The sequence below is a fragment of the Equus caballus genome, chromosome 16 (assembly GCF_041296265.1).
Source record: "Equus caballus isolate H_3958 breed thoroughbred chromosome 16, TB-T2T, whole genome shotgun sequence".
Classification (NCBI taxonomy): Eukaryota; Metazoa; Chordata; class Mammalia; order Perissodactyla; family Equidae; genus Equus; species Equus caballus.
This window is the reverse complement of record NC_091699.1, coordinates 33,069,122-33,096,474: the sequence shown is the minus strand read 5'-3', so window position 1 is coordinate 33,096,474 and position 27,353 is coordinate 33,069,122. Positions and strand designations below refer to the sequence as shown.

The following is a 27,353-nucleotide window of genomic DNA, read 5'->3' as shown; positions in this document are numbered from 1 at the left end:
GAAGTAAAACTGTCAGTATTTGCAGCTGACATGACAATATATATAAAAACCCTAAAGACTCCACCAAAAGACTGTTAGAACTAATAAACAAATTCACTAAAGTTGCAGCATACAAAATCAATATACAAAAATCTCCTTCATTTCTCTAATAATGAACTATAAAAAGAGAAATTAAGAAAACAATCCCATTTACAATTGCATCAAAGAGAATAAGATATGTAGGAATAAATTTAACTAAAGAGATGAAAGATCTGTACACTGAAACTATAAGACATTGATGAAAGAAATTGAAGATGACACAAATAAATGGAAAGATATACTGTGCTCATGGATTGGAAGAATTAAAAATTGTCAAAATGTCCACACTACCCAAAGTAATCCACAGATTTAATGCAATCTCTATCAAAATTCCAATGGCATTTTTGACTAAAATAGAATAAACAATCCTAAAATTTGTATGGAGCCACAGAAGACTTCAAATAGAGAAAGCAATCTTGGGAAAGCAGAACAGAGCTGGAGGTATCATGCTCCCCAATTTCAAATTATATTACAGAGTTATAGTAATCAAAACAGTATGGTATTGGCATAAAAACAGACATGTAGATCAAAAGAACAGAATAGAGAGCCCAGAAATAAATCCAAGCATTTATGGTCATTTAATTTATGACAGAGTTGCCAAGAATACATAAAGGAGAAAGGACAGTTTCTTCAACAAATGGTGTTGGGAAAACTGGACAGTCACATGCAAAAGAATGAAACTGAACCACTATCTTACACCATACACAAAAATTAACCTAAAATGGATTAAAGACATGAATGTAAGACCTGTAACCAGAAAACTTGTAGAAGAAAACATAGGTGGTAAGCTCCCTGACGTCAGTGTTGGTGATGATTTGTTGGATCTCACAGTAAAGACAAAGGCAACAAAAGCAATAAGAAACAAGTGGGACTACAGCACACTCAAAGCTTCTGCACCACAAAGGAAACCAACAGCAAAATGAAAAGGCAACCCAAGAAATGGAAGAAAATACTTGCAAACCATTTTTCTGATAAAGGATTATTATCCAAAAAATATAAGGAACTCTTACAATTCAAGAACAAAAACCAAATAACCCAATTAAAAAATAAACAAAGGAACTGAATAGACATTTCTCCAAAGAAGATGTATAAACGGCCAACAGGTAGATGAAAAGATGTTCAACACCACTAATCATCGGGAAAATGCAAATCAAAACCACAGTGAGATCTCTCATACCTGGTAGGATGGCTATTATTTAAAAAACAAAAGATAACACATATTGGCGTGGATGTGGAGAAAAGGGAACCCTTGTACAGTTCAGGGAATGTAAATTGGTGTAGCCGCTATGGAAAAAAGTATGGAAGTTCCCCAAAAATAAAAATAGAGCTATCAAAAGATACAGTAATTCCACTTCTGGGCATATATCCAGAGGAGTTGAAATTGGGATCTTGAAAGATATTTCTACTCACACATTGATTGCAGCATTATTCACAATAGTCAAGACATGGAAGCAGCCTAAATGTCCATCAAAAGACAAATGGATAAAGAAAATGTGGTATGCACACAGAATGGAACATTATTCAGCCTTATTAAAGAAAGATATACTGCCATTTGTGACAACATGAACGGACTTGAAGGACAGTATGCTGAGTGAAATAAGTCAGATACAGAAGGCCAAATACTACATAATACATACCACTTATATGAGGAATTTAAAATGGTCAAACCCAAAGAAGCAGAGAGTAGAATGTTGCCAGGGGCTGGGGGAAGAGGGAACCACAGAGGTATCTGTCAAAGGGTATGAGGTTTCTGTTATGCTAGATGAATAAGATCTAGAGATCTTCAGTACAGTGTAGTGCCTATACTTAACGATACTGTATTGTATACTTAAAAATTTGCTAAGAGGGTAGCTCTTACATGCAGCACTTTTACAACAAAAAATAATAATAAAGAAGAAGGGAGGAGGAAACTTTTAGAAGTGATGGATATGTGTATGGTATAGACTGCGGTGATGGTTTCTGGATGTTTCTCCAAATCCATCAAGATGCGTACATGAAATAGGCACCGCTTTTTGATTGTCAATCATAGCTCTAGAAAGTGGTTTTTAAAGAAGTGTATTCATATAATTTTCCATATTAATTTATTTAAAGATCAAAACCACATGATTTCAATAGATGTCAAATAAGCACTTGATAAATTCCACACTAATTTGTGATAAAACTTTTAGCAAATTATGAATAGAAAGGAATTTCTTTAATCTATTAAAAGTATCAAAGAAAAAAAACTACAGCAGACATAATTGGTAGCAGCAAAACAGCAGAAGCATTACCTTTAAAACTAGGAATGAAATAAGGATCCCACGTTTACTGCTTCTATACAACATGTACCGGAGGGCCCAGCCAGTGCCACAAGGAAAGAAAGAGATGCAAAGAGTATAAGGATTAGAAAGGAAAAAACCAAGCTCTCATCATTTTTTGGCATGTGATTATCCTCAGAAAACTGAGAGGTCTATATAAATTAGTTAATACAATAATAGAATTTAGCAAATTGGATGTCGTGCCAACAATCAAAATTTGCATTTATATACACCAACTTAAAATTTATAAAACACAATTTTGAAAAGATAATGTTACGTTAGCAACAAAGAATATATGGTACTGAGGAACAAATTCAACAATAAATGTGTAAGACATGTGGAGAATATTATAACACTTTATTACTTTATTTTAAAGTATAAATAAATTATATAACCAATTCTACGAATAGGAAGACTTAATATTGTAGAAATATTAATTCTTCCAAGTTGATCTATAGATTAAATGAAATTCTAATCCAAATCTCAATAGACTTTTCAGAGGAGCTTTACAAACTGATTTTAAATTTTAATGAAAGATCAAATGCCCAGGAATAACCAAGGGACTTCTGAAGAAAAAAAAAGAGGAAGAAGATGAAAGTGCTAGCTCTATGACATGGGAAGAACCATAATAAAGTTACAATAATTAGCACAGGATAGGGTGAGAGGCAAATTGACCAATGGAACAGACTCAAGAGTCCAAAAAGTAACCCACATTTATATAGCACTTTCATACATGATGGAGGCCATGCAAATTAATGCAAGAAAAGAAATGAACCTTTCGGGGCCAGCCCGGTGGCACAGTGGTTAAGTGCACATGTTTCCCTTCAGCGGTTCGCAGGTTCGGATCCTGGGTGCAGACATGGCACCACTTGGCAAGCCATGGTGTGGTAGGCGTCCCACATATAAAGTGAAGGAAGATGGGCACAGATGTTATCTCAGAGCCAGTCTTCCTCAGCAAAAAAAAGAGGAGGGTTGGCAGCAGATGTTAACTCATGGCTAATCTTCCTCCAAAAAAAAAAAAAAAATGAACCTTTCCACAAATGGTGCTGGGACAATTCATTAACCAAATAGAAGAAGACTAAACAAAACCAAAAATAAAAGAAAATAAAGTGAGATCCCTACCTCATGCTCATAAGCAAAATCAGTACTTCATGAATTAAAAACGTATGTGAAGGTAAGTATTTAAAATTGTAGAAGATGATTATAGAGGATCTTCACAGCTTTAGGATTACAACAGAGAAATTCATTCTCTCACAGTTTTGGAGGCTAGAAGTCTGAAATTACGGTGTTTGCAGGCCCACATGTCTTTTGTTTTTTTTTTCAAATTTTTTCCAAATTTTGTTGGCTGTTAACCTTAGGATTGAAGAAGCTCAATGAACCCCAAACAGAATGAAGTTCAAAACCACATAAAACCAATCGCTATACTGTCTAAGAATAGATACATATATGGTAAAAACAACAGAGAGGCAAAGGCAAAATTAACCAAAATTCATGATAGCAGTTACCTCTGTGGGAAGGATGAGGGGATGTGATCAGAGAGGGCCACTCAAAGGCTTCAAATGTACTCCTATGTCTTTTTTAAGTGGCATAATGGGTAAATGAGTGGGGCTTTTTCTTACCTTCTTTTTTTTTTTGGCGAGAATGATTGGCCCTGAGCTAACATCTGTGCCAATCTTCCTCTATTGTGTATGCGGGATGCTGCGACAGCCTGGCTTGATGAGCAGTGTGTAGGTCTGTGCCCAGGATTTGAACCTGCAAACCCTGGGTCACCAAAGTGGAGCACAAGAACTCAACCACTAAACCACCGGGCTGACCCCAGGTGTTTTTTTATTATTTAAATTGTATACATACAAAATATTTTTTGCCCATATAATAAGTATCACAGTAAAAAATAGAAAAATAAATTAACGAAGTTGTTCATTCTCCTGTTACTTGTAACACAAGCTATAAACCCGGGAGTCATCCTTGACCACTCCCTCACCAATCAACTCCAATTAATTATCACCAGAGTTAATCTCTCTCCTAAATCTTTCTACTACTCTCCATCCATTTTTAAGTGTGACTAATTCTCTTTCTCTTCAGCTTGAATCTATCAATCTTGCCCCACTAGCTATCTGAAGCAAAGAGATACGTAAATTGCCCAGGGCCACAAAGGCAGGAATTGGCAGAGACAGGATTTGAAATCTACTAGTCTTACTTGAGAGCGCACAATTTCTTACCCACCCATCAGCCTGCCTTGTGTTGAACAAGATAATACTGGGAAAGCCTTAGCCCCAGCCTCCCATGGGGTAATCGCTGGATAAAGGATAGATCGATTTCTTCTCCTCCAATCACCGCCTCACCTCCTTTCTCTGCCTAACTCCTAGTTAGTCCCTACCTCTGAGCTCAAACCACACTTCCCAGTGAATGCCTTCCTAACTCCTTTGCTCTAATGCAGCAAGTCCCTGATACTTGTCCTCACAGCACTCTACATTCCTGTCATCCCTCCTCCACTAGATCGCGACCTCCACAAGGGCAGGGACCTGTTTCGACCACCACTGTAATGTACATAGCTCACCCCTGCCCTCTCTAGCTCCTCCTCCTTCCATTCCTCAGTGAAAGCGATGGGTCACCAACAGGCCTCTCTTGCATCCCAACAAGCAACCTGGCCTGCTGACCCTATCTGCAGGGCTGTGTGTGAGCCAAGTATGGGGGATGAGGAGACAGAGACCAGCCCTGGCCCACTGAGCCTGAGATGCCCTGCTCCACAAAAGGGACCTAGTGCCCAGGTGAGAATGAAAGAGACTTTGTGTACTCAAAACCTCAGTCTCTGGGATAGCTGGGTAACAAATAGCACTCCCTGTGCTTTTTTTTTTTTTTTTTTTTTTTTAAGTCCTCTCCCATTGCTTGGAGTTTGAGAGGAAGGCACCTGGATGCCCAGCCCAGGTAAGCTGGGGCCACTAGGGGAATAGACCAAGATGACCATGCAGGTAAGGTCAGGGTGGAGGTGGGAGGGGCAGGGCAGGCACAACCAAGTCTTCCCCAGACGCCTATAAGTTTGAGTCCATAGAGGTTCGGCTCCTGTCCTTGGCAGCATTGAACACCTTCAGAATTTTTGTCTGCGATCCCTCTGCCCTGCAGCAAGGCATGGTCACACCTGAATCCTTAGTGTCCAGCACAGGGCATGACCAAGGGTAGACGTCCAGGAAATGGGAGGTCCAGCTAAGCCCCGTGAGCCCTCAGCTGTGACTCAGGCACCTCCTTGACAAGTCTTTCTTCTCTGACACATCCTCTCCTCGTCTCTGTGCCCCTCGTGAGTCCCCATAGTGGTGGTGTTCTGTGTGTTGTGGGCTCAAAGAACACTTGTCGAATGAGTGGAAGCTTTCAGGTTGACTCTCTGAGCAGCTGCCAGGTTCAGCGTTCTCTCTGCTTGGAATGCTCTTTCCTCTTCATTCACCTACTCAGTTTATTTCCACATTCAAGGGATTACTAGGTGTTACACACACTCACTCAAGGTTCACTTCCCCAGAAAGCCTGACCTTCCCCATTGGAGCACCTCTTCCGCATGGCCACCGCACCTACGTGCTCCTCTCAGCCCCTAGACCAAGGCGGTTTCTTCACCACGGGAACCAGACCTGACCACCCTTCTGTGGCCATCTCCTGGCAGTGCTTGGCACTGGACTGGGTGCAGAAAACACCTGTAAAAGGCATCCTCTCCGGAGTAGACAGAGTCTGGTTGGGACCCCAGCTCTGTCACTTGAGAGCTTGCACAAGTTCCTTTCTATTAGTTGCTGGTCAATAAAATGATTGCCTGCTAAGTCCAGAAATGAGGTTTTTAACTGGCTGGCTGATGACCAGGATAGTTATTATGCCCCTCCCCCTGGGGGAGCAGCAGGGCAGGACAGGGCCTTTAACACCTCGTATGTGGAAGTCCAGGTACCTGGACTTGGGGTTGGGGAGCAGGGGAAGTTACAGTGGGGTTCGTCCTTCTGTGCCCCAGTCTAATGTCCTCCACCCCAAAGTCACTAGGAAACAGAGCCTACAAAGAGAACAAAGTACTGATGTTTTATTTGGGTGGTGCAAACCCGAGGCATTGAGAGTGAGAAAAGGGAAGCGAGGCAGGGAAGAGCTGGGGGTAATGCAAGCTGACAGCAGGCTGGGTCCTGATTCATGACTAAAGTCCAAGAGTCACTGCAGGTGTGTCACTGGCTGCTTGGGAGGTCTCCCCATTAGCTGTACTGTTTGGAGAAATCGTGCCTTGCAGCAATTCAGGCAAGGGAGGGAAGAAGAGGGAATCTATCTGCCTGGCTCTCTCCCATCTTCACTAGTCAAACTCTACCCCAGGAGCAGTTACTCCCCCACACTTCTGGGTTGCTGGTGGCTACTTGAGATCCCAGATCCCATGCCCTGTAGTGGGGCATTCCATCCAAGTCTGGAAGTGGTGGAAAGAGACAGAAACTCTGAGCATGTGGCTGGTGAGTACCGGAGGGAATCTGATTCGGTGCATAGATGTGTCCTGAATGGTCCAATACTGTTCTTCTCATTTACCAGAAGAGGAAACACAGCATAGTGCTCAAAGACCTTTCCCAAGGTCATCTGGTTAGTAAGTGGTAAATTCAGAATCTGGACATAGCTTGGCCCTGGAAACCATGGACAACCAAGCTAAGGCACTTGGCTCTTACGTAGTAGGCAAAGGAGAATCACTAAAGGGTTTCAAGCTGGGGAGTGACATATGATAAAGAGCTTTTTAATAAAGCTCCCAATCTCTACTTTGCTCCGTCTTCCCATGTGGCTAAACCCGGCAGAAGACAGTTTTTGAGGAGTCCCTGACCGGGTCCAGAGCTCATGTGGGCTTCAACACTGCCTCATAATCTCTGTCTTCCTCTACGCCTACACCTACCAAAGAGACTAGCTGGTCAGAGGCAGGCAGGATATGGGTGGATATGCCAAAATGAGAGGAAGAGGAGATTGACCTAAAGACCAGGAGCAGGAGGACCAGGTATCTGTCCATTGCTGGCCTGTGCGTCTGAGGATCCTAGCACCTGCAGATGAGTCCTGTGGTGTTGCCTGAGATGGTCAGATCTCATGAACTGTCGGCCGCACTGATCACATCTATACGGTCGATATCTGGTGTGTATCCGCATGTGTCGTCCAAGCTCATCGGAACGAAAGAAAGACCACGTGCAGCCTTCCCACGTGCATTTATAGGGCCTCTCACCTGTGTGTTTGCGTTGGTGACTCACAAGGTGGGAGTGCTTAGTATATGCTTTTCCACAGTTCTCATACTGACAGTGGTAAGGCCTTGAAACTGGGGATCTCCTCCTGGGAGCCCTTTCCTGGGGTCTGAAATTCTGCTCTGCTCTCTACGGAGCAGGTATGGGCTGCCTGGGTAGGAAGAGGTCTTCCTGGGAGGCTGGCTGGCTCAGAAGAGTGTCCTGGGATTCTAATGCCAGCAATGTTGGGGAGCCAGCTGGGGACATCCCAAGGTCGCGGGGATCTCTAGCAGCTAACATCTGAGCCAAAGAGGGGAGTGTTGCCTGGGCCTCAGTGGAAGGCATGGTTGGGGACAATAACATTTCAGGTGTTAAAGAGTCTCTGTTAGAAGGTACTGTTGGGGGGCCAGAATAAGGCATGGTTGATGCCCTGATGTGGGACATTGTTGAGGTTCCACTAGGAGCTGGGACTAGCCCACTGTGGGGCATCCTTAGATTCCCACTGAAGGGCATGGCCACCCCTGGAATACCCGGCTCTCCTAAAGGCATCGTCTGGGGTTCCTTGAAAATCATCATTCCTGGTTGGGAGGGAGACACTCCCCAACAGTAAATCATCTGGGAAGGAGTAAGAGTCACTTGGGAGTAGTAGCTCACACCACGCTCAGGCAGCAACATACTAAACTGTGGCCCCATTTCACTCTCATTCTGCCTAGGTGCCTCTACAAAGACCAAGGGGATCCTCTCCAGCTCTGTGCACTGAGGGACGTGTTGAATGACTGGCAGGCCATGGTTCCAAGAGGTGTGCACGCCACTGCTTCCGGGAAACGGAGACATGTCCAAGATGGACATTAACTTGTCAGCATCCTCCTCCAGCTGCTGCTGAGCCACCTGCCACTGGCTCAGCCCCTCGGCCTCCTGCTCCATCTTAGCCTGGAGTCGGCTACACATCGGGACCGTGTGCGGGTCCAGACCCACATCAGACCAGAGCTGAGACTGGCAGCTGCGGCGTGGCGGGTCAGGTGGCCCGCAGCACCACGCCCCACGTGTCTTTTGAATGCTCTGGGGAAGAACCATTCCTTGCCTGCTCCTAGCCTCTGTGACTCATGGCGCTCCTTGGTGTTCCCTGGCTTGCAGTGGCATCATTCCACTGTCTGCCTTGGTTGTCACATGGCCTTCTCCCTTGTGTCTCCTCTCTCTGTCTGTCCAAATCTCCCACTTAGAAGAATTGGGTATCGCGCCCACCCTAATCCACTGTGACCTCATCTTAACTTGATCCTATCTGCAAAGACACTACTTCCAAATAAGGTCACACTCACATGTTCTGAGTGGACGTGAATTTTGGGGGGACACTATTCAACCCAGTACAACTTGAAGGAAAAGATTGAGAAGTCTTTTCATTATTTACCATAAAGAGAAGGAAAAGACAAGAAACAAGCTGAGAGAAGATATTAGTAATACACATAATGGACAAAGTTTATATAAATCTGCTGTATATAATATATACATAACTGATATGAATCAATAAAGAAGATAAATAACCCAACAGGAAAGCTTACCAGGGTCATGAATAAGCAGTTCATAGGACAGAAAACATATGTGGTGGATTGCCTAATGACACTATGCTAAGCCTTCTTAGTAAGCAGGGAAATGCAAATTAATATCACAATAAAATATTGTTTTATGTCCCCGAAATTATGGGATGTGACAATGCCAACTCTTGGCAAGGATGTAGAACAACAGGATCCCTCACACATTACTGGTGAGATTGTCTGTAGAACCTTATTTTTAATGGCATAACATTAAAAGCAAGCCAATATTCATTGGTAGGATAATTGAGATATTTTGATATATTCACTAAATGCACTATTATATAACAATAAAAAATGAATTAACTATAGAGATTCATGTGGCAGCAGAGCTGAGGGTTCAACCAAGCAAAACTATTTGATACAGACATAAGTGATCAATCTATGCTTAAAAAATCAAGAGAATGATAAATATAAAATTTAAGATACTGGTTATCTTCAGGGAGGGGACAGAAAGTCGACACAGAGAAGGAACATGCAAGGATATTGGTAATAATCTAGTTCTTGGGTGGTGATTTCATGTCTTCATCTTATTAGGCATCATGTGGTAGATGCATGTTATATATATGCTTTGTGCCTAGCAAATATTTCATGATATAAATAAAACAAAATTCACATAATTTTTAGTGATATGGTATGGGAACCCAGATATATTCAATACTTTGAAACTAGCCCCCTTTTCTTTTGGTGAGGAAGATTAGCCCTTAGCTAACATCAACCGCCAATCCTCCATTTTTGCTGAGGAAGATTGGCCCTACTCCACCAGGCCAGCCCAAAACTAGCCCCATTTTAATTGCAGTGTTGATGGACTAAGATTTAAGCAGTCAGTAGAATGTACTGTCAAATCTTATAGTACCTGGAGTCGCACTGCCTACTCTGGAATCCTGACTCTGCTGTTTACTAGCTGCAGGATATTGCAAGGTTTCTTAATTTCTCTTTACCTCCATTTCCTTGTCTTTAAAATGAGGATACAAATGGGCCCTGCTTCACAGGATTGTCGTGAAGATTCTACGAAAGAGCGGGGATAAAGCTCTCAGTACATAGCTGCTTGGTGAGTGTGTAGTGAATATGACTGACGTGGGTAGCGTAGATCAGAGGCCTGAAATGTGCTCACACACGTGCACTTTGCACTTCTGCCATTGCCCTGAACAAGCCTTTCTCCTAGGTAGCTGCTGCCCCTTTTCCTGGGTTCCAGAACGAACACACATGAGCCCAACTCACCATGAGAAGCCAAGGCCAAGTGGGCCTGCAGTCTGAGCTGCCTGTCTGAGCCCAGTCTAGATGAACCAATCCTCAGCTAATATGCAGTTAGAGAACTGAGACTAAAGAAATGTTTTTAAGCCTATGAGTCTTAGACCATTCTGTTTTCAAAAGTAGTTGACTGATACGTGAACTGCTATTATTGTTATAATAGTAATAATTATCAGGATTAAAGATTTTAAAGATAGTTGCTACTGGGCCTGCAGAGTTTATCTCACTCACACTAGTTGTATCCGGACAGGTTGGATTTAATACTTTAAAACGCTGAGAATTTTCAGTTTTTATCTTGAGCAGCTGCCACAAGCATAAACATCTTGCTTCTTTGACCTCGCCTCTCCTCTAGCTCCAGAACACATAGGCTTGTACCAGCTCTGCTTCAGCACACTGCCATTGTCAGTAAGACCTGAGGACAGAGAAGAGACGCACTAACCCCAGTTCAGTAAAGAGTCATCTTTGTAACTAGCTGTTTGACATCTCTGTTATGAATGCCTCCCTATGTCGTTAGAGCACTGCACAGTCCATAAACCACCTATGTGCAGATTGTTTTATTGATCTGCACTGCAACCTGCCTGGTAGCCAAGGTCAGGATTATGTTGCCTCTTGTGTAATGAAGAGCCCTAATCTCAGAGCGGTTATAGTGACTTGCTCAAGGCCACCGGGCTTGTAAATGATACAGTTGGACTGAAATCTGCAACTTCTGATGCCAGTTACTGGCTTTCTTTCACGGCTTCATGTCAGATGCCTTTTATTTATTTATTTTTTTGGTGAGGAAGATTGGCCCTGACCTAACATCTGTTAGCCAATCTTCCTCTTTTTGCTTGAGGAAGATTGTCACTGAACTAACATCCCTGCCAATCTTCTATTTTATACGTAGATGCTGCCATAGCATGGCTTGATGGTTGGTGTGTAGGTCCACGCCTGGGATCTGAACCCGTGAACCCTGGGCCACTGAGGCAGAGTGTGTGAACTTAACCACTATGCCACTGAGCCAGCCTGAGAGATGCCTTTTAATACCTCCAATTTTCTTGTTTGAGAATACACACTTTTCAACAGGTTGGGTCACCAACAGATTGGGTCAATCTCTTATGTCACACTGGTGGTGTGAGAAGTGTGCTAACACATAGATAACAGCAGTCTGCCACTTGATTATTTTAAATCATACATCTTATTTTTACCAAATAACATTAGAAGAGTGGCTAAAACAGTTCCTTGTTGTTGGGAGAGAGCTGGGTTCTGTGATTTAGTGTTAGGAGTGAAGGCCTGGGTATTTTAGTGCCTAAATTACAATCTCAATTCGACTAGCTGGCTGTGTGACTTCGGACAAGTTACTTTAGATCTCTAGCCTGCAGGTTCCTCATTTATGAATTGAGACAACTAATAAGGCCTTTATCACAGCTTTTCATGATGATTAAACAAGATAATTCATATACAGTGCTTAGAAAAATAACTGGCACAGGTAGGTGTTCAAACACTAGCAATTTATTACCAATTGTTCCTCAAACAGGCATTCGCTGGGTATGGCCTTTGGCAAGTGATTTCATCTTTGTCATTTCCTTCATCTGAGTAGTATATGATACTGATTGCTTTATCTCAATGTTCTGTGGTGATTGAGAGATGGGACTTGAGTCAGACTGCTTAGATTTCAGATTCCACGAGCAAGTAACAGAACATCTCTAGGCTCCAGTGGCCCCTTTTATTTAATGCTGAAAATAAGACAATCTACTTCATAGGATTGTTCAGAAGATTAAATGAGAAAATGAAGAGAAGATATTTAGAAAAATGCCTTACACATGCCAATACTTAAAAAACAGTAGTGATAATACAACAATGAGGAAGTTGGAAGAAAGAGCTAAAGTTTATTATCTTTGTCTCCATTGGTCTGGAAGTGCTGGCTCTGTAAGCCTCTAACAAGAATATTTTGGAATCAAGTCATTGCATCGTTGTGCTGTTAGTCCCCTATCTCGGGTTGTTGGTCTCTGGCTCCTGTGGGGTAGCTGGCCCTGAGCTTGGCTTTGGGCCACCACTCCCTAAGGGGCATGTTTGGGACTCAGGCAGAGTCCATACACATGCGGTGGGTCCCACAGCTCACAGCTGCTGCCAATATGTTGCTTAGAACACACTCTCCTTGAGAGATTTCCTCTGAGCTGTTGTCCCAGCGGTAGTTGGAATGGTAGATGTCCCTCAAAAGTTCCTTCTTCCTGCATTAGATTCTACATTTCTGACAATTCTGGAATTCCATTTCTGTACATCCCTTGCCCCACCCCAGTCAGGTTTTCTCATCTCTGATCCCTTATCGCTACCTGGAGTACTTCTGTCTTTCATCCCAGCCTGTAAAAATCCAGGCCTATCTACCTTTAAAGGTCTAGTTAGGAATGTTTCTTTCTTCACAGCTAATCAGAGATTCTCTTCTTCATCGAAACCTCTCAAAATACTTAAAAACAGATCTCAACTCTCTGCCATAGCCTGTAAGGCTCTATGTGATCTTGTGATCTATTCTTGTCACCTCTCTGATACCCTCTCCTACTTCTATGCTTTAGTCACACGAGCCTTCTGTCTGTTCCTTTAGGACTCCAAGTTCATTATCACCTTATTGCCTTAGGACTTACTATTCACTCTGCCTGGAAAACTTTCTTCCAAAATCATTTCCTGGTTGGCTTGCTTTTTTTTTTAAGCCCTCAAAGTCTTTCCTGACCATCCAATAATAATAAAGAAAATCCCACTCTCATTCCAGTCCTTCTTGTACAGCGGTTTCTACTGGTGATGATTTTTCCCCCAGGGGACATTTGGCAATGTCTGGAGATATTGTTGGCTGTCATAACTGAGAAGGTGCTATTGGTATCTAGTGGGTAGAAGCTGGGGATGCAACTAAACATCCTACCATGCACAGCACAGCCCCCACAGCAACAATTACCTGGCACAATCTATCAGTAGTGCTGAAGCTGCAAAACCGCACCTAGTAGACAGTCTTGTTTCATTTTCTTCAAGGAATTTGGCACTCTTTGAAACTATCTTATTCATTCATTCTTTTCTTGATTTTGCCTGTCTCCTAAATTAGGATGCAAGCTCCATGAGAGCAGAAATCTTGTCTGTCTGGGTCAGTGTTGCATCTCCAGTATCTAATATGATGCCTGACACTTGGTAGAAGCTTTAAAAATATTACTTGAATTAATAACCGATCAATGAATAAATTTCTTCAGAAACTTTTACTATACATAGTACTTAAACACACTGGGTCATCCATGGGGTGTGTGCGCGCGCGTGTGTGTATATGTTGTTATTTGTGAATGTTCTTGGATTATAAAACTTGGTGGCAGAATATGACCCCAGAGTGACTGGCATGATGAATAAACACATGATGGCTGAAATGAACTCATTAGTAGGAAATATTCATTGTAAGTGTATTTTGCTTTTCCTGTATAAGTATTCATGTAGCAATTCTCTGTATCATAGACTGGTGGTTTTCTTAACTGTGCTCTGCTGAGAGTGCTTCAGGGGGTTTTACTATAGTTAATATCTGATTTAATTAAATTAATTAATTTATTTATTTATTTTAGTTGAGGAAGATTAACCCTGAGCTAACATCTGCTGCCAATCCTCCTCTTTTTGCTGAGGAAGATTGGCCCTGAGCTAACATCCGTGCCCATCTTCCTCTATTTTATATGTGGGATGCCTGCCACAGCATGGCTTGATAAGCGGTGTGTGGGTCTGCACCTGGGATCTGAACCTGCAAACCCTGGGCTGTCCACGCAGAGCGTGTGAACTTAACCGCTACACCACCAGGCGGGCCCCTGATTTTATTTTTAACTGTCTTTTTAACTATCTAAAAAATTAATAAAACCCAACATACACTCTCATAATACCTGTGAATCAGTTTTAAACACATTGAAATGGCAAGGTTAATAACCTCCTTTTGTGTAGACTATACCCCAGCTCTCAACACATCCCCTATTTCTATGCATATGCAGTGTTTGAAAATCTTGAGAAGATACTAATGATTAGGGATTGTTTAACTCTGCACAGTGTCATTGGATTAAAATTCAGGAGTTCACTTGTCTGGTCACTTAAAACCAGGCAGCTAAGTGCTAGCTCAGTGAAATGCCAACGATGTCTCTTTGGCATAGTTCTTCTAATGGCAGAATAGCGTACAGTGCGATGACAAGGATGTGTGTAACGTGTATTGGCACTGTCCTGTTTGGGATAGTTTCGGCAATCATTTTAAGCATGATAGAATGTGGAATTGGACTTTACTTGCTGTCATGGATTTTCGGGCACTATGCACCCCTTAGTTAGAAAGGGAGCCAGCCAGGAGTATCCATGGGGCTTGTCAAGAACTGACTGTGCCTCCATCATTCCCACACTGCTCTGGCAGTCTATGTGAGCAGAAGACTAGATGTATTCGTGGAAACAGGGAGTTGTGCAGTCAGCTTTCCCCCTTCCTCTGGAAAAGAGGGCAAGGAATTCAAGAAGACCATGTAGATATTGTGTATATTAGATCAAGGTTGCTAATTGTGTTGTTTAAATGTTCTATATCCCTGCTAAGCCTTCTGCTGCTGGTATAAAAGGTACATCATCCTTCCACTCTGATGGTGAACTTGCCTATTTTTCATCTTGTAGTTGTCATTTTTTACATTATATATTTTGAAATTATGTTTTTAGCTTTATACTAGTTTAGAATTGTATACTTAGTGAATTCAATTGCTATTATGCTTAGTGTTAAACTATTACTATTTGTGTGACTTATTTTTGTCTTAAAGTCATTTTGTCTAATATTATTATTTCCATACCCATTTTCTTTTAGTTAATATTTACCTGATATGTCCTTTGTCTTTCAATTCCTCAGAGTCTTTAAATTTAGATGTACCTCCTATAAGTAGCAGACAGCTGCTGGATGTTTTAAAACCAGGACGGCAATTTCGTATAACTAACTAGACTAGAGGGTTTAGCCCATTTGCATTCACATGATTTCTAATATATGCGCATTTATTGCTGTCTTCTTATTCATGCGCTGTAGGTATTGATTTCTCTCTCTTTTTTTCCCTTCTTTCTTCTCTTACTTCAGATTAATGAAGGATTTTTCCCTCATTCCATTTTATCCCTTTATTTGTTTGGAAGTTCTACGCCATATGTCCATTGTTTTAGTAATTACTCAAGCTATTGTAACATGCCTGCCTATCTTAATGACATGTGAAGTTCATCAATATCTTGATCATGCTGCAGAATGATATAAGACCTTATAGCAGTTTACTGGGATCACCTGCCTCCCAACTTACGTATTACCGTTATCTAGTCTCCTAGTTTTAATCCCTCCCAAATCAGAAAATATTATTATATTGTATACTGAGTTATTTTTTTAATTTACCCACTTATGTGCCAGTACATTTTCTCACATTTCTTCTTGCAACACAGCCCATTGATGTGATATAATTTTCCTTCTACTTGATATACATCCTTTACAGTGTTTTTTAGTGAGAGTTGGAAGCTTGAATAAAACAGTTTTAGTTGTATGACTCCTATGATTGTGTGAGCAAATTCTTGATATTGTTAGCGATTGAATTTTGAAACAAATTTCATCATATTTTTATTTCAAGTTTCTGGATGCTGTACATTAAACGGAATGGAAAGATCACAAGCAAAGATATTTAAGAAACAAACAAACACAGTTATTACCATTAGGTTGAACTACATGATGTCATTTTTGCTGATTAAAATTGGTCAATATCAGGAATTTCATATGGTTTATCCTAATATTTATAGTTATTCATATATAAAGGTACAAACACAGAGAGAATAATACCCCAAGATTGATAATAATCTTAGACTTATTTTAAATATTTTAATTGATCAAAACTGCCTTCTTATTGACGGATATTAATAAGAAAATATAAATTATTATTTTTTTTGGTGAGGAAGATTGGCCCTGAGCTAACATCTGTCGCCAAACTTCCTCTATTTTGTATGTGGGATGCCACCACAGCATGGCTTGATGAACCTTGTGTAGGTCCAAGTCCGGGATGTGAACCTGTGAACCCCGGGCTGCCAAAGCAGAATGCAAACTTAACTACTACACCACCAGGCCAGTCCTGAATAAGAAACTATAAATATGAAAATAAAATTAAACTTACACTAATAAAATATCACTTGAGTTTGCTTTACATATTGGGGTTCTACAAAGTATTTCATTTGAAAAGACAATTCTTCTAACTAAACCAAACCAAAGGATAAAGGATGTATTTTGTCCTTAGATACAATTCTTTACCTGTTTATTATTCTTTGATGTAGAACCTTACAATATACTGTTGTTGTTGTTGTTTTTAAAATCAAGTAAATATTCCTTGCTTTACCTTGACTAATACACAGAGAAGTTTTGAAAAACCTTCTAAAAATGAGAGTTAATCCAGATGTTTCTCTCATGATTCTGTGCCTGACATTTCTCTCATCAAAAGTGAAGGCTAGGGGCCAGCCCGGTGGCCCAGCGGTTAAGTTCGCATGTTCTGCTTTGGTGGCCCGGGGTTCACTGGTTCGGATGCTGGTTGCCGACATGGCACCGCTTGGCAAGCCATGCTGTGGTAGACATCCCACATATAAAGTAGAGGAAGATGGGCACGGATATTAGCTCAGGGCCAGTCTTCCTCAGTAAAAACAGGAGGATTGGCAGCAGATGTTAGCTCAGGGCTAATCTTCCTCAAAAAAACAAAAAATTAAATAAATAAAAGAATTTTAAAAAAAGCAAGGCTAAATACAATTTATGTCTTTGTACACTTTTCCTAAAATTCTTTAACTACCTTCTAGCATAGAATCTTGTACTCTTACTTAAGAAGAGGATTTGATGTCTGTGATAAACTGGTTGAGAATAAATGAATTGTTTATCCAGTTAATGACAATTATTAATTAATTAAACTGTTTCTCCTTAAAATTCCCTGCTTTCTGGTAAAATATAATATCTCTCTAGTTTACCTATTTCATTGACCAAAATGTTGACATAATGATTTCTTATGATAATATAGTCAAAATGACTTTTCCCTTGCCTATAATAAACTTGCATTTCATGCAGCTCTTAGAAATATAAATCACCATTCTCATTATGTTCTTCATGCTTACCTCCTTTGGCTCTTGATGTATTTTTAGAACTAAAGATCTAATTTTGGTGAATAAATGAAATAAGGGCATCTGTTAAGCAAATTCAATAAATATGTAACTGGTCGGTAATTCTACTTTTAATAATTTTATAATTTAATGATTCAAGTATGGCTCTGTTTTTTAGAATTATTTTCCTGTGGAATGATTATTTTATATAGATTTTAGTCTAAAAAGAACAACAATGCTGACATCATCATCATCATCACCAACATTATCTCAACAACAGTCACAGTTACTATTTTTTATATCACATTTTCTTCTACAAGTTCATTGAAATTATTTCATTTAATCCTCAAAACAATGCAGGGAAGTAAAGAGAACATGTAATATTCCTCATTTAGATATGAAAAAAATGAGCTGTATGCATTTTAAGTGACTTAATCAAGCCAGACTTGATTCCAGGCCTTCTGTCTCTGCCCGGTGTTCTTTCTCCTCCCTCATGCAATCGCAATACTTGTGAAACACAAACCTGTAGCAAGCAGTGAATTCTATGTAAACTAGAAGTAGCTTATTAAAACAATTCTTGAATCTCAAAATAGAAGTAAATACATGGTTACCGTAGATTAACCTAGTGTTACACTTTAGACATTAGCCGCAGTTTAGATGAACATAAACCTGTCTTTTCCAACTTGTTAATCACTGGTTACATGTAGCTGTTGAGCACTTGAAATGTAGATGGTCTGAATTGTTGTAAGTATCAAAAATACACTGGATTTCACTGACTAAATGGGACAAAAATAGCATAAAATATTTCATTAATAATTTTTAATATTGATTTCATGTTGAAATGAAAATATTTTGGATGTAGTATGTTTAACATATTACTAAAATTAATTTCACCCATTTTCAAAAGTTCTTTTAATGTGGTTTCTAGAAAATGTAAAATAATATATGTGACTCACATGTATGCTTCAACTTATATTTTTATTGAGCAATACTGTGCTGGAGTTTTCATTTTTCTTGGACATATTTCTCTTATTTCACTCTATTTAGCATGTTTTCCCTTTCAAAATGATTGAAACTTTGTCAGCACTTGCGTCTCATATTAACATAGTCATCTGTTTAATGCCTGTATTTGTAACTCTACCCCTTAATTTAGACCCTGTTAGACTCTTTAAAAGTTGATTAAAAATTCCTAGATATTTAAAATGACTTTCAAATTAAAATTTCAGGTATGTTCTAAAACTCCAGTGTGTTCTAAAAAAAAAGTATAAAGGTAGAAAGGGAGAATTAGATCACAAATCAGTTTTGTCCTGCCAGGATAGAACTTAATGATAAAGTAAAATTTTATTGAATAATTACATCAAGAAAGTTCTGCTTGAGTTTCCTAATCTATTATATATATACATATACACTTCCTATGTTTATATATATCATATATATTAGGGTCTTATATTAATTAATTATAATTATATATTAACATATAATATAAATTATAATATATAATACATTCACGAAGATCTCATGTTAGGGATAAATATATGTATTATATATTTTTTTATATATATAAAACTTTCCCAATGTATATGTGTGTGTATATATATGTATATATATGTATGTGTGTGTATACATATATGTTAGGATTTTTCAAAGATCAGATGAATGAATACACAGAAAACATTCAGAATAATGCCTGCCATAAACAATAAATTATAGCTTTCATTTTATTATAAATTTTGATTGAAGAAATGTCATATATAAATATAATCCCAAATGATCTATGGCACAATAGAACCTTATAGAGAATATGAAAGTGATTATTAATAAAAGATAGTTTTAGAAACAAATCTAAATACATCATTGTCCTTTCATATCCTGTTACCTAAATATCCCTTCACTTTGCAACTGTGCAATTTATATTTCTATTGTTCTTAGAATTTCACTACTGAACGGGAGATGATAGATTATTATCTAGTTAAATTCCCTTACTTCACAGATGAAGAAGGTGCCACTCAAAGACTTTAAGGAACATGTCTTGCACTCAAACAGTTACTTATGAGCTGCAAGAGTGACAGTGGCATTTTATTGAGCAATTGCTAAAGGCCGGAGCTATGTAAAAGCTTTGAAGATAGAATCTCGTTTAATCCTCATAACAAGCACCTAAAATTAACGCTGTTACTTCGCCCCTTACATAGGTGAGAAAAGGGAGCTGGAAGACATGTGGTTGTCCAAGGTCCCATGTCAGGGAGACTGAGAGCCAGTGTATAACTCCAGTTTGATTCCAAAACTCGACCGTGTATTGTGGTGCTTTTCTCGTTAGTTTGTTTTTAAAGCAAAGTGACAAAATAAGGGGATTACAAACAAATTATCTCTTTTTGATTAGTTTTGGATGAAGGTGAATTGAAGCCATATGTCAGATCTAGACTCTCACTGGCAGCAAATGCCAGCAAAGAAAGGAGGCAGCCCAAGTTCCATGGCTATGGAGCCCTGGGCAGAGCCCTCAGCGAGGCCCTTGATCTGTTCATCGCAGTGGGAATGAACATACAAGATGAGGAATTAACTGGGTTAAGATGGACAAAATATATAGACACACTTCCTTGAGGGACATGTAAATTGATTTAAGGAGCACACAGAGACAGAATGTGAAATGGACTGTGAAAATGATTTTTTGCTTCTTCTCTGTATAGAGACCTCAGAGCTTAACTTTTATCTCCCAATGGTATCACCAAATTATCAAACAAATCTCAGGATCTTTAGTCTGACAGACCCATTATTTATAGATTAGCTTTAAAATTGGGTAAAAGAAAATTGAATTAATTGCTTACTAATTAAATGAAAAAATCAACTTCTCCCCCATAATTAAACTGTTTTAAAATTTATCTTAAATATTTATCTAAAGTAATATGATATCTACTGGGCTTAATGATTTGAACAGCCAAATTTGATTTGCAGATGACGTAAATTCTTTGGATCCTTCTAGCTTGAAAAAAATCCTCCACAAATAAATAAATCACTTAATCCTAAATTGAGGAGGTGGAAGGAAGAACAGACGATGAAGACACTCTACTCAAACCAAAAATATTGTTTCTAATTTACTGGACCCAATGAGTATAAAGTAAGATAATTCTAGAAAATTCACACGAAAAGAGGCTACTCCTGGTAAGAATGGGTGTATATGTTTCCTACAGCTGTTGTAACAAATTACCACACATTTAGTGTCTTAAAACAATAAAGATTTGTTATTTTACAGTTCTGTACACGAAAAATCTCACTGAGCTAAGTCAAGGTGTCTGAAGGGCTAGGATGCTTCTGGATGCTTTAGAATAGAATCCATTTCCTTGCCTTTGCCAGCTTCTAGAGCCTGACTGTATTTCTTAGCTTGTGGCCCCATTCTTCCACCTCGAAGGCCAATCAGAATAGCATCTTCAGCTCTCTCTCTCTGACTTTCGCACACAGGCATTCTCTCTTCTGCCTCCCCTTTCCAAGTATCAGGACCCTGACTCAACCAGCCTTCACTGCAGAGACATAATCACCTTGTGCTGTCCCTGTCTCCTGTGTTCAGCCTTTCCCCATCCCTCTCTTCCCACCTCCTCTGTCATTAAGTTTTGGTAGCCGCAGGTCCTGCTTTAAATTAGTGTTGTTCTCATTTAGATAACTTGCCATTTTACTATACTCCATTATCACCTGAAAGACATTATCTACCAGGAAACAGATTTATCTGAGATGAGATTTGTTTGGTTATCTGTCCTCCTGGGACTTTTGGCTAGCTCATAATTTTGCAACAATGTTACTGGATCCTTTTTCTGCATAACGATTGTGTGTCACCACTGGCATTGTTCATTCCAACCTCTTCATATATTTCCCGCCATTCGTAGAGTTACCTGTCTTAATCCTAGTTCCCTACTTCTATTTTGCCATGCGTACAGTTGCTCACAATGTATGTGTACAGACACACACAATATCTGAATGTATACAGGTGCTCACAACATCTGAGAGTGTGGACAGATGTGCACAATATCTGAATGTGTATACAGACACACATATATGATTATAATTTATGGGGTAAACATTTGGCAAGAACACACTCAATTAAGAGGAGAATAATATCCAGTACTTGTACTATGTATTCCGAAAGTTTGGGAGATGAATTATGTGGAACCGGTTATGGTGAAACTATGTAGATAGTTTTCTCCAAAGACATTGATTGACAGAGGACCATTCTCTCTGTATAAATACCAAACCTTGGTCTCTGGGACCCAGACAAGTCTCACTGACAGAAGGTAAATCTTATCACAAGATCCTAGAAATATTTAATCACCAGTGAGTCAGCTCACAGAAGCAATGCACTCTTATATTAACATGGATTACTACTGGTGAATTAATGGTAGACACTAGATGTTATTTTATCACGTATTTTATACCTAATATAAACCACGCTGTGAAATAAATAAGCCTATAAGCGGTATACTCAGGTTCAATAAATGATAATTTTTCCTGTTGAAGTTTGGTAAATAATTTAATAAATCTCCCACTAGAATCCCATGGAATTCTAAATAAACCAGTAGATTTTCAGTTTAGCTGTTTACTACTTGTAATGAATCCTTAATGTTTAACAGCATCTACTGTTTACATTTGCCTGGGGTCTCTAAGACATTATGAGATGAAATGATTTTTCTGGTCCTTGGTGTATGGCTGTCACAGAATTAAAGTGCTTCATGAATTTCATATTTGAGCGAATGACTTCCATTCTTCAGTCTCCTGCGGGAAAGGAGAAATAGGTGGAGCTGCATTTAATGGTGTGCTGTCTTGTCTAGATTGAATTTGTTATGAATTGCATGGTTCTCAATTGTACTCTCATGCGTCCTTAAAACAAACCACAAATTCTGTGGGACACATATTTTGTTCTTTGCTGAACACCAAGAGTGTATAAATGATGATTTAAGGGCCATGAAACTGAAGCTGGTATAAGGCTCCAAACAGTATGTTAATTTTCTTCAGAAACATAAAAGCAAGCTTGTTTTGAATATCTTTAAAAGTTTAATAAGAGTTCCTTTCAAGGTACTACAGAAAAGCAGCTCCACAGAAAAATAAATATGTGTCCATTAGCCTTTGCTAAAATGTACCCAGATTTCCAATTATAAAGTTCTTGTAAAGCCAATGATTTCCTCCTTTTAGAATCACTTAAAACAAGTGGTAAGAATTATATTGTTATTTAAATAGAGAACATTCATGTATAGAGAATGATCTCTGTCTCAACTTAGGAAACTGCAAAACTTAAATATCATTCTATTTGAATACTTTGGAGAATCCATCAGAGGAAATTGAAACAGCAGAGAGGAGTGAGTTAGCTGGCTGGGCTCTGGGGAACAACTGGTCACTAACCTTTTCTATGAACTCATAACTAAGTTCATTTGGCAAATCTCTGCTGAGGTCCTATTAGGGCTTCACTTTGTTCTAGGCACTGGGGACACAGTGCTGGACCTGTTAGGCAACGTCCCTGCCCGATGGCATTTACCTTCTATGGGAAGTGACACACAAAACTCATAAGCAAATTGATATGTAATGTACTGTCAGGGAATTATTTATAAGTGCTATGATGAAAACTAAAGCAAGGTCAGGGTCAAAAACAATAGGAGTGTGGCCTAATTGCCCCAGGTTTAACTTTCCTCACAAGGAGCTTTACTTTATGATTTCGATTTGCACAGGAATTTAAAGCAGCTTATAAAAATACACAAGGCACGGAATAATTTCATAAATATTTGAAGAAGTTGGGCATAAGGTTGGGAAAACTATTACGTTCCAGGGTTAAATTAGATCACAGAAATATAGATCTTATAGCCTGGTATTCTTGCTGCATTTGAGCCACAAACTTGGCACTAAACCTCTTGGCCAAACAAAGAGGAATATTCAAGCATTTTGTAAGACTGGCTATTTGCAAAACATGAGTACCATCCAGGAGTTCATGAGAAGAACATTTTGCTGAAATAGACTCAGAAAGATTTTCTGGTATGCAACAGACACCATGCCATGGAGCGGATGACTCTTTGATAGCTCTCAATGAAGGCCGGAAGCTCATCACGAAGACCAGTTTGACCAAAGTATTAAAGATCAAATTATCTCAGCATGATTGTTCATTTTCTCTTGGTCTTGTTTGTGTGTGAGTGTGTGTGCATACATGTGTGTGTGTGTATGATGTGGGGAAATGTTCCAGACTCCTTTGAGAATTTAATGAAACTTATAGACACTGGCCCCAGATTATGTCCGCCCATGCTTTAGCACAGAGGATCCAGGTGTCAAGGAGGTTCTGAAGATCAAGCCAAAATCTCCAGATATCTGTTTTCCCCTAATTATATATCATGAAAAAGGCAGAAATATGCTCACTGTTGCAGACTCTGATTTAAAAAAGAATTCACGTGCAAATAGTCTTTGGCCAGTTATTAACAGAACCATATGCTTTGAAAATTAAGAGCTTCTAAGAAAAATTAAGCAATGAAGCAAGACACTGGCATCTTTGACAGTATGTTAACAGGTTGGACAAGCCATCTCTCATAGTGCACCTAAGTCCACTGCCATTTGTGTCTACACTGTCTGGGTGTCTACCTTGTCTTTGTATTTCATTCACTTTTATATTTTTAAGCAACATAGAAAGGATTGCTGTGACAGTGTATATATCTGCTTGTCAGTATAATTTTGTATCCTAGGAAATTGAATTAACTAGCTAACTAATAGAATAGAATTCAATATAGTTTAACAAAATTTCTCTAGTTGAGCCAAAATTGAAACTCAAATCACAGAAAGATCTATCATAAACAGCGAAGAAAAAAGTACCAGTCTAGGCGGATAAATGTGATAGTCGCCAAGCATCACATTTTTGCAGTTTTGTTTGGCATCATTAAGAGGATTTCAAATTAGTTCACCTGCTGGGACTCATTCACCTAAGCCCACAACACTCACCCACCTGACCCGCCTAAACAAAATTACATGAATCAGAATAACAATGCTCATTGTAACATGATGTAACGTTACCCGTTATTTTCCAGTGGTTTCTTTTCCATTCTCTCTTGTTTTTCCATTTTCTTCCTCATGCTATTCAAAACCTGTATTGGAAGCCAAGAAAGCGGAGGGTGGGGGAGTCATTAGTTACCATGAAAGGGAAGTAAGTCCTCTGCGTGGGGGATACAGGTCTTTGGTGTTCAAGTGGTGGTGCCGAGTTAACGAATTGTAAATGCCTGCTTCTGTTTTAGAGCCCCCCAATGGTACTACTCAGCAGGAGAGAAAAATACTTTTATTTTAAGAACATAATTCCCTTTAGTGTGAATTTCTCTTTGGGTACACTTGCATAAGCACTTGTTTTATATGAGTGGATCTTTTGATATACAGTAGGGGTGTTTCTTGAAAGTTCAATACCCATGAGGCATTGTTAACATGAGTCCTGTTTTCCCAGAGAACTTGACTAGATCTTCAGAAAACTTTTTATTTGTGACTTGCTAGTGTGCTGATCATTGCTTAAGAGAATCAGAAATGATAATTCAATAAATATGTCCTTACAGCTACCGATTTGGGGATATTTTCTGGGCTTGCCCATGTACGAAGCAGCTTGCAGCAAATCATTGCCTGGGATTCAAGGTGTCTTTCCTTATGACTGTTGATTTGGGTGTGTATTTGAACCAAGGTTAGTGTTGTGTTTTCTTGGTATGTTAAAATGTGACTTCACCTCCCTGATCTTCAGTTTGCTTATGGTAAAATGGGATGAAAACAGTGCCTGGGGCATAGAGTTGTGGTAAGGATTAAATGAATTGATACATGTAAAACACATGGAACAGTGCTGCCCACAGACAGCACCCAACAGAGCTGGCAATCATGAGGATCATAGCTTTTCTCTCTTGATTGGCAGATTCATAGATTTCTCTTTGTACCTCAGTTCAGTTCTAGCTGCTCTGAAGGATGGTATCCCATCTTTTTGATGGGTCCCAATTTTGCATACATAGTTTTGCAGAGTTTTTTGTTTTTGTTTTTGTAATCTACCTGTAATTGCAGATGTGATGGATGGTTCCTATGATTCTGATGGCATCCTACCTAAAATGCCCCCAGGATCTCTCTGCTCTTCTGCCTCAAGACTTTTTCCAAAGCCATGAATAGCTCTTATACGCAGGGAAGATGATGCCCACGGCAAATCTCAACCACTGGAAGATTAGAGTCTCTATATAAATGTCCCAACCTCTCCAGTTTTGGGAGGGACCATTCTGAAACTCACGCTGTGTGGTTCTCAGGTGTTCCCCAGTAGGAATGGACCTAGTTGATTACATTCACCAACAGTTCAAGAATGCAGCTTAACTGGCTTTGTTTCCTTCCACCTTCCTGCTTCCTGGAATCATCTCTCAAATAAATTATCCAAGACTTTGTCTCAGGCTCTTTTGTGGAGGAATCCAACTTGAGATTCAGAATATAGCTTACATTTTCACCCAGGTCATCACAACTATACGTTGCAAAATTGGTGAAAATTCATCCAGATATCTTTTGTGTGGTGCAGTAATGAGGAGACAAACTGATAAAAATCTAATTTTATTTATATAGAAAATCCAAAGCCCAGGTACCTTTTCTTAAAATTTTTCATGGATTTCAATATACGGAATGAATTATCAGTAAATAAACACTTAGATATCCTAAAGATGCTTACTTCTTAATCCTATTAATCTTTCCATCAGAGAAAAAAATCCTATTTACAGTGTTAATTATATCCTCACTTGTCTATTTTCTAGGTTTGGGTATTGGGGCAGTTCTTGTCATTTATGACCAATGAGTCATTTAACTTAGAAGCTGAAAATGAATGGAATCTAGAGGGGAAATACAAATTAGAAGAAAAAAAGAAAATAAATTTTCATCCTCCAGTCAGGTTGATTGACCAGTCTGCCCAACCATGACATCTGCTGCTCCCCATTTGGCCAATGGAACTGACCAGTAAAAGAACATATCTCGATTTAGAAGACGACAGCTCAAATCTCAGTTGGCTAAGGCTCCTTTGAAAATTAGTTTGCGTTGTTTTGTAGGCATTTTTACAGTATCCTGTGTCCGTCTTTCTGTCAGTCTATCTTTGACTATTATAAATGCTCTATTTAACTATTTCCTTGGAGGAGCATGCATGAGATTAATAGTTATTTTTCAGAGAGAAAATTAATTAAGACAAGGACACATGCAACCTGATCTTCCCCTTAAGAAAACTTAGCATGCAACAATAATCCCTGAAGGGAGAAATCCTAACCAATACATCTTCCACCATGCAAACTAATAGCTTGTATTTGGGATTCAGCTGGAAGACATGCTGGTTTGGCCCGCACAGTGATGACAATGTTTTTAATTTGAATTACTTGTCATTTAAAGATCAAGGTGTTTTAAACAAGAATGAATATTTTGAGCTTCTGAAACCTCTGAAGCTCTAACAAACCCAGGTCTCTATTCTTACAATGCACACAGAGGCTGGAGCTCAGCATCAGATGTCCTTCAGTCAGAGGTCACCACAGTCCCCTCCGAGGCAGCCACTTTTTGGTCCTTGACTTTGCTTTCTTTGATCCTCATTTGTTTCACTCATTTATGCTACTAGCCTACCCACTATGAGATTTGAATTTGGATCTCAGTTTTTTTTGTTTTTTGTTTTTTTTTAAAGATTTTATTTTTTCCTTTTTCTCCCCAAAGCCCCCCCGGTACATAGTTGTGTATTCTTCGTTGTGGGTTCCTCTAGTTGTGGCATGTGGGACGCTGCCTCAGCGTGGTCTGACAAGCAGTGTCATGTCCGCGCCCAGGATTCGAACCGACGAAACACTGGGCCGCCTGCAGAGGAGCGCGTGAACTTAACCACTCGGCCACGG

The 27,353-nt window shown here is 39.4% G+C and overlaps 2 protein-coding genes across 2 annotated transcripts in view; both read right to left on the bottom strand.

Moving 5' to 3' along the window:
• Positions 1-27,353, bottom strand: part of LOC138918141 (uncharacterized) — a 115,778-nt gene that overhangs the window by 62,393 nt on the left and 26,032 nt on the right. The window contains exons 3-4 of the mRNA XM_070238350.1: positions 24,517-24,587; positions 2,349-2,391 (exon numbers count right to left, since the gene is read on the bottom strand). The gene's annotated coding sequence lies outside the window, so the exon portion shown is untranslated. The remainder of the gene's footprint in view (positions 1-2,348; positions 2,392-24,516; positions 24,588-27,353) is intronic.
• LOC100063855 (Krueppel-like factor 17) lies at positions 7,295-8,515 on the bottom strand. Its single transcript, XM_070238650.1, is given in 1 exon segment — positions 7,295-8,515. A coding segment is annotated over 1 exon segment (1,188 nt). The 3' UTR covers positions 7,295-7,327.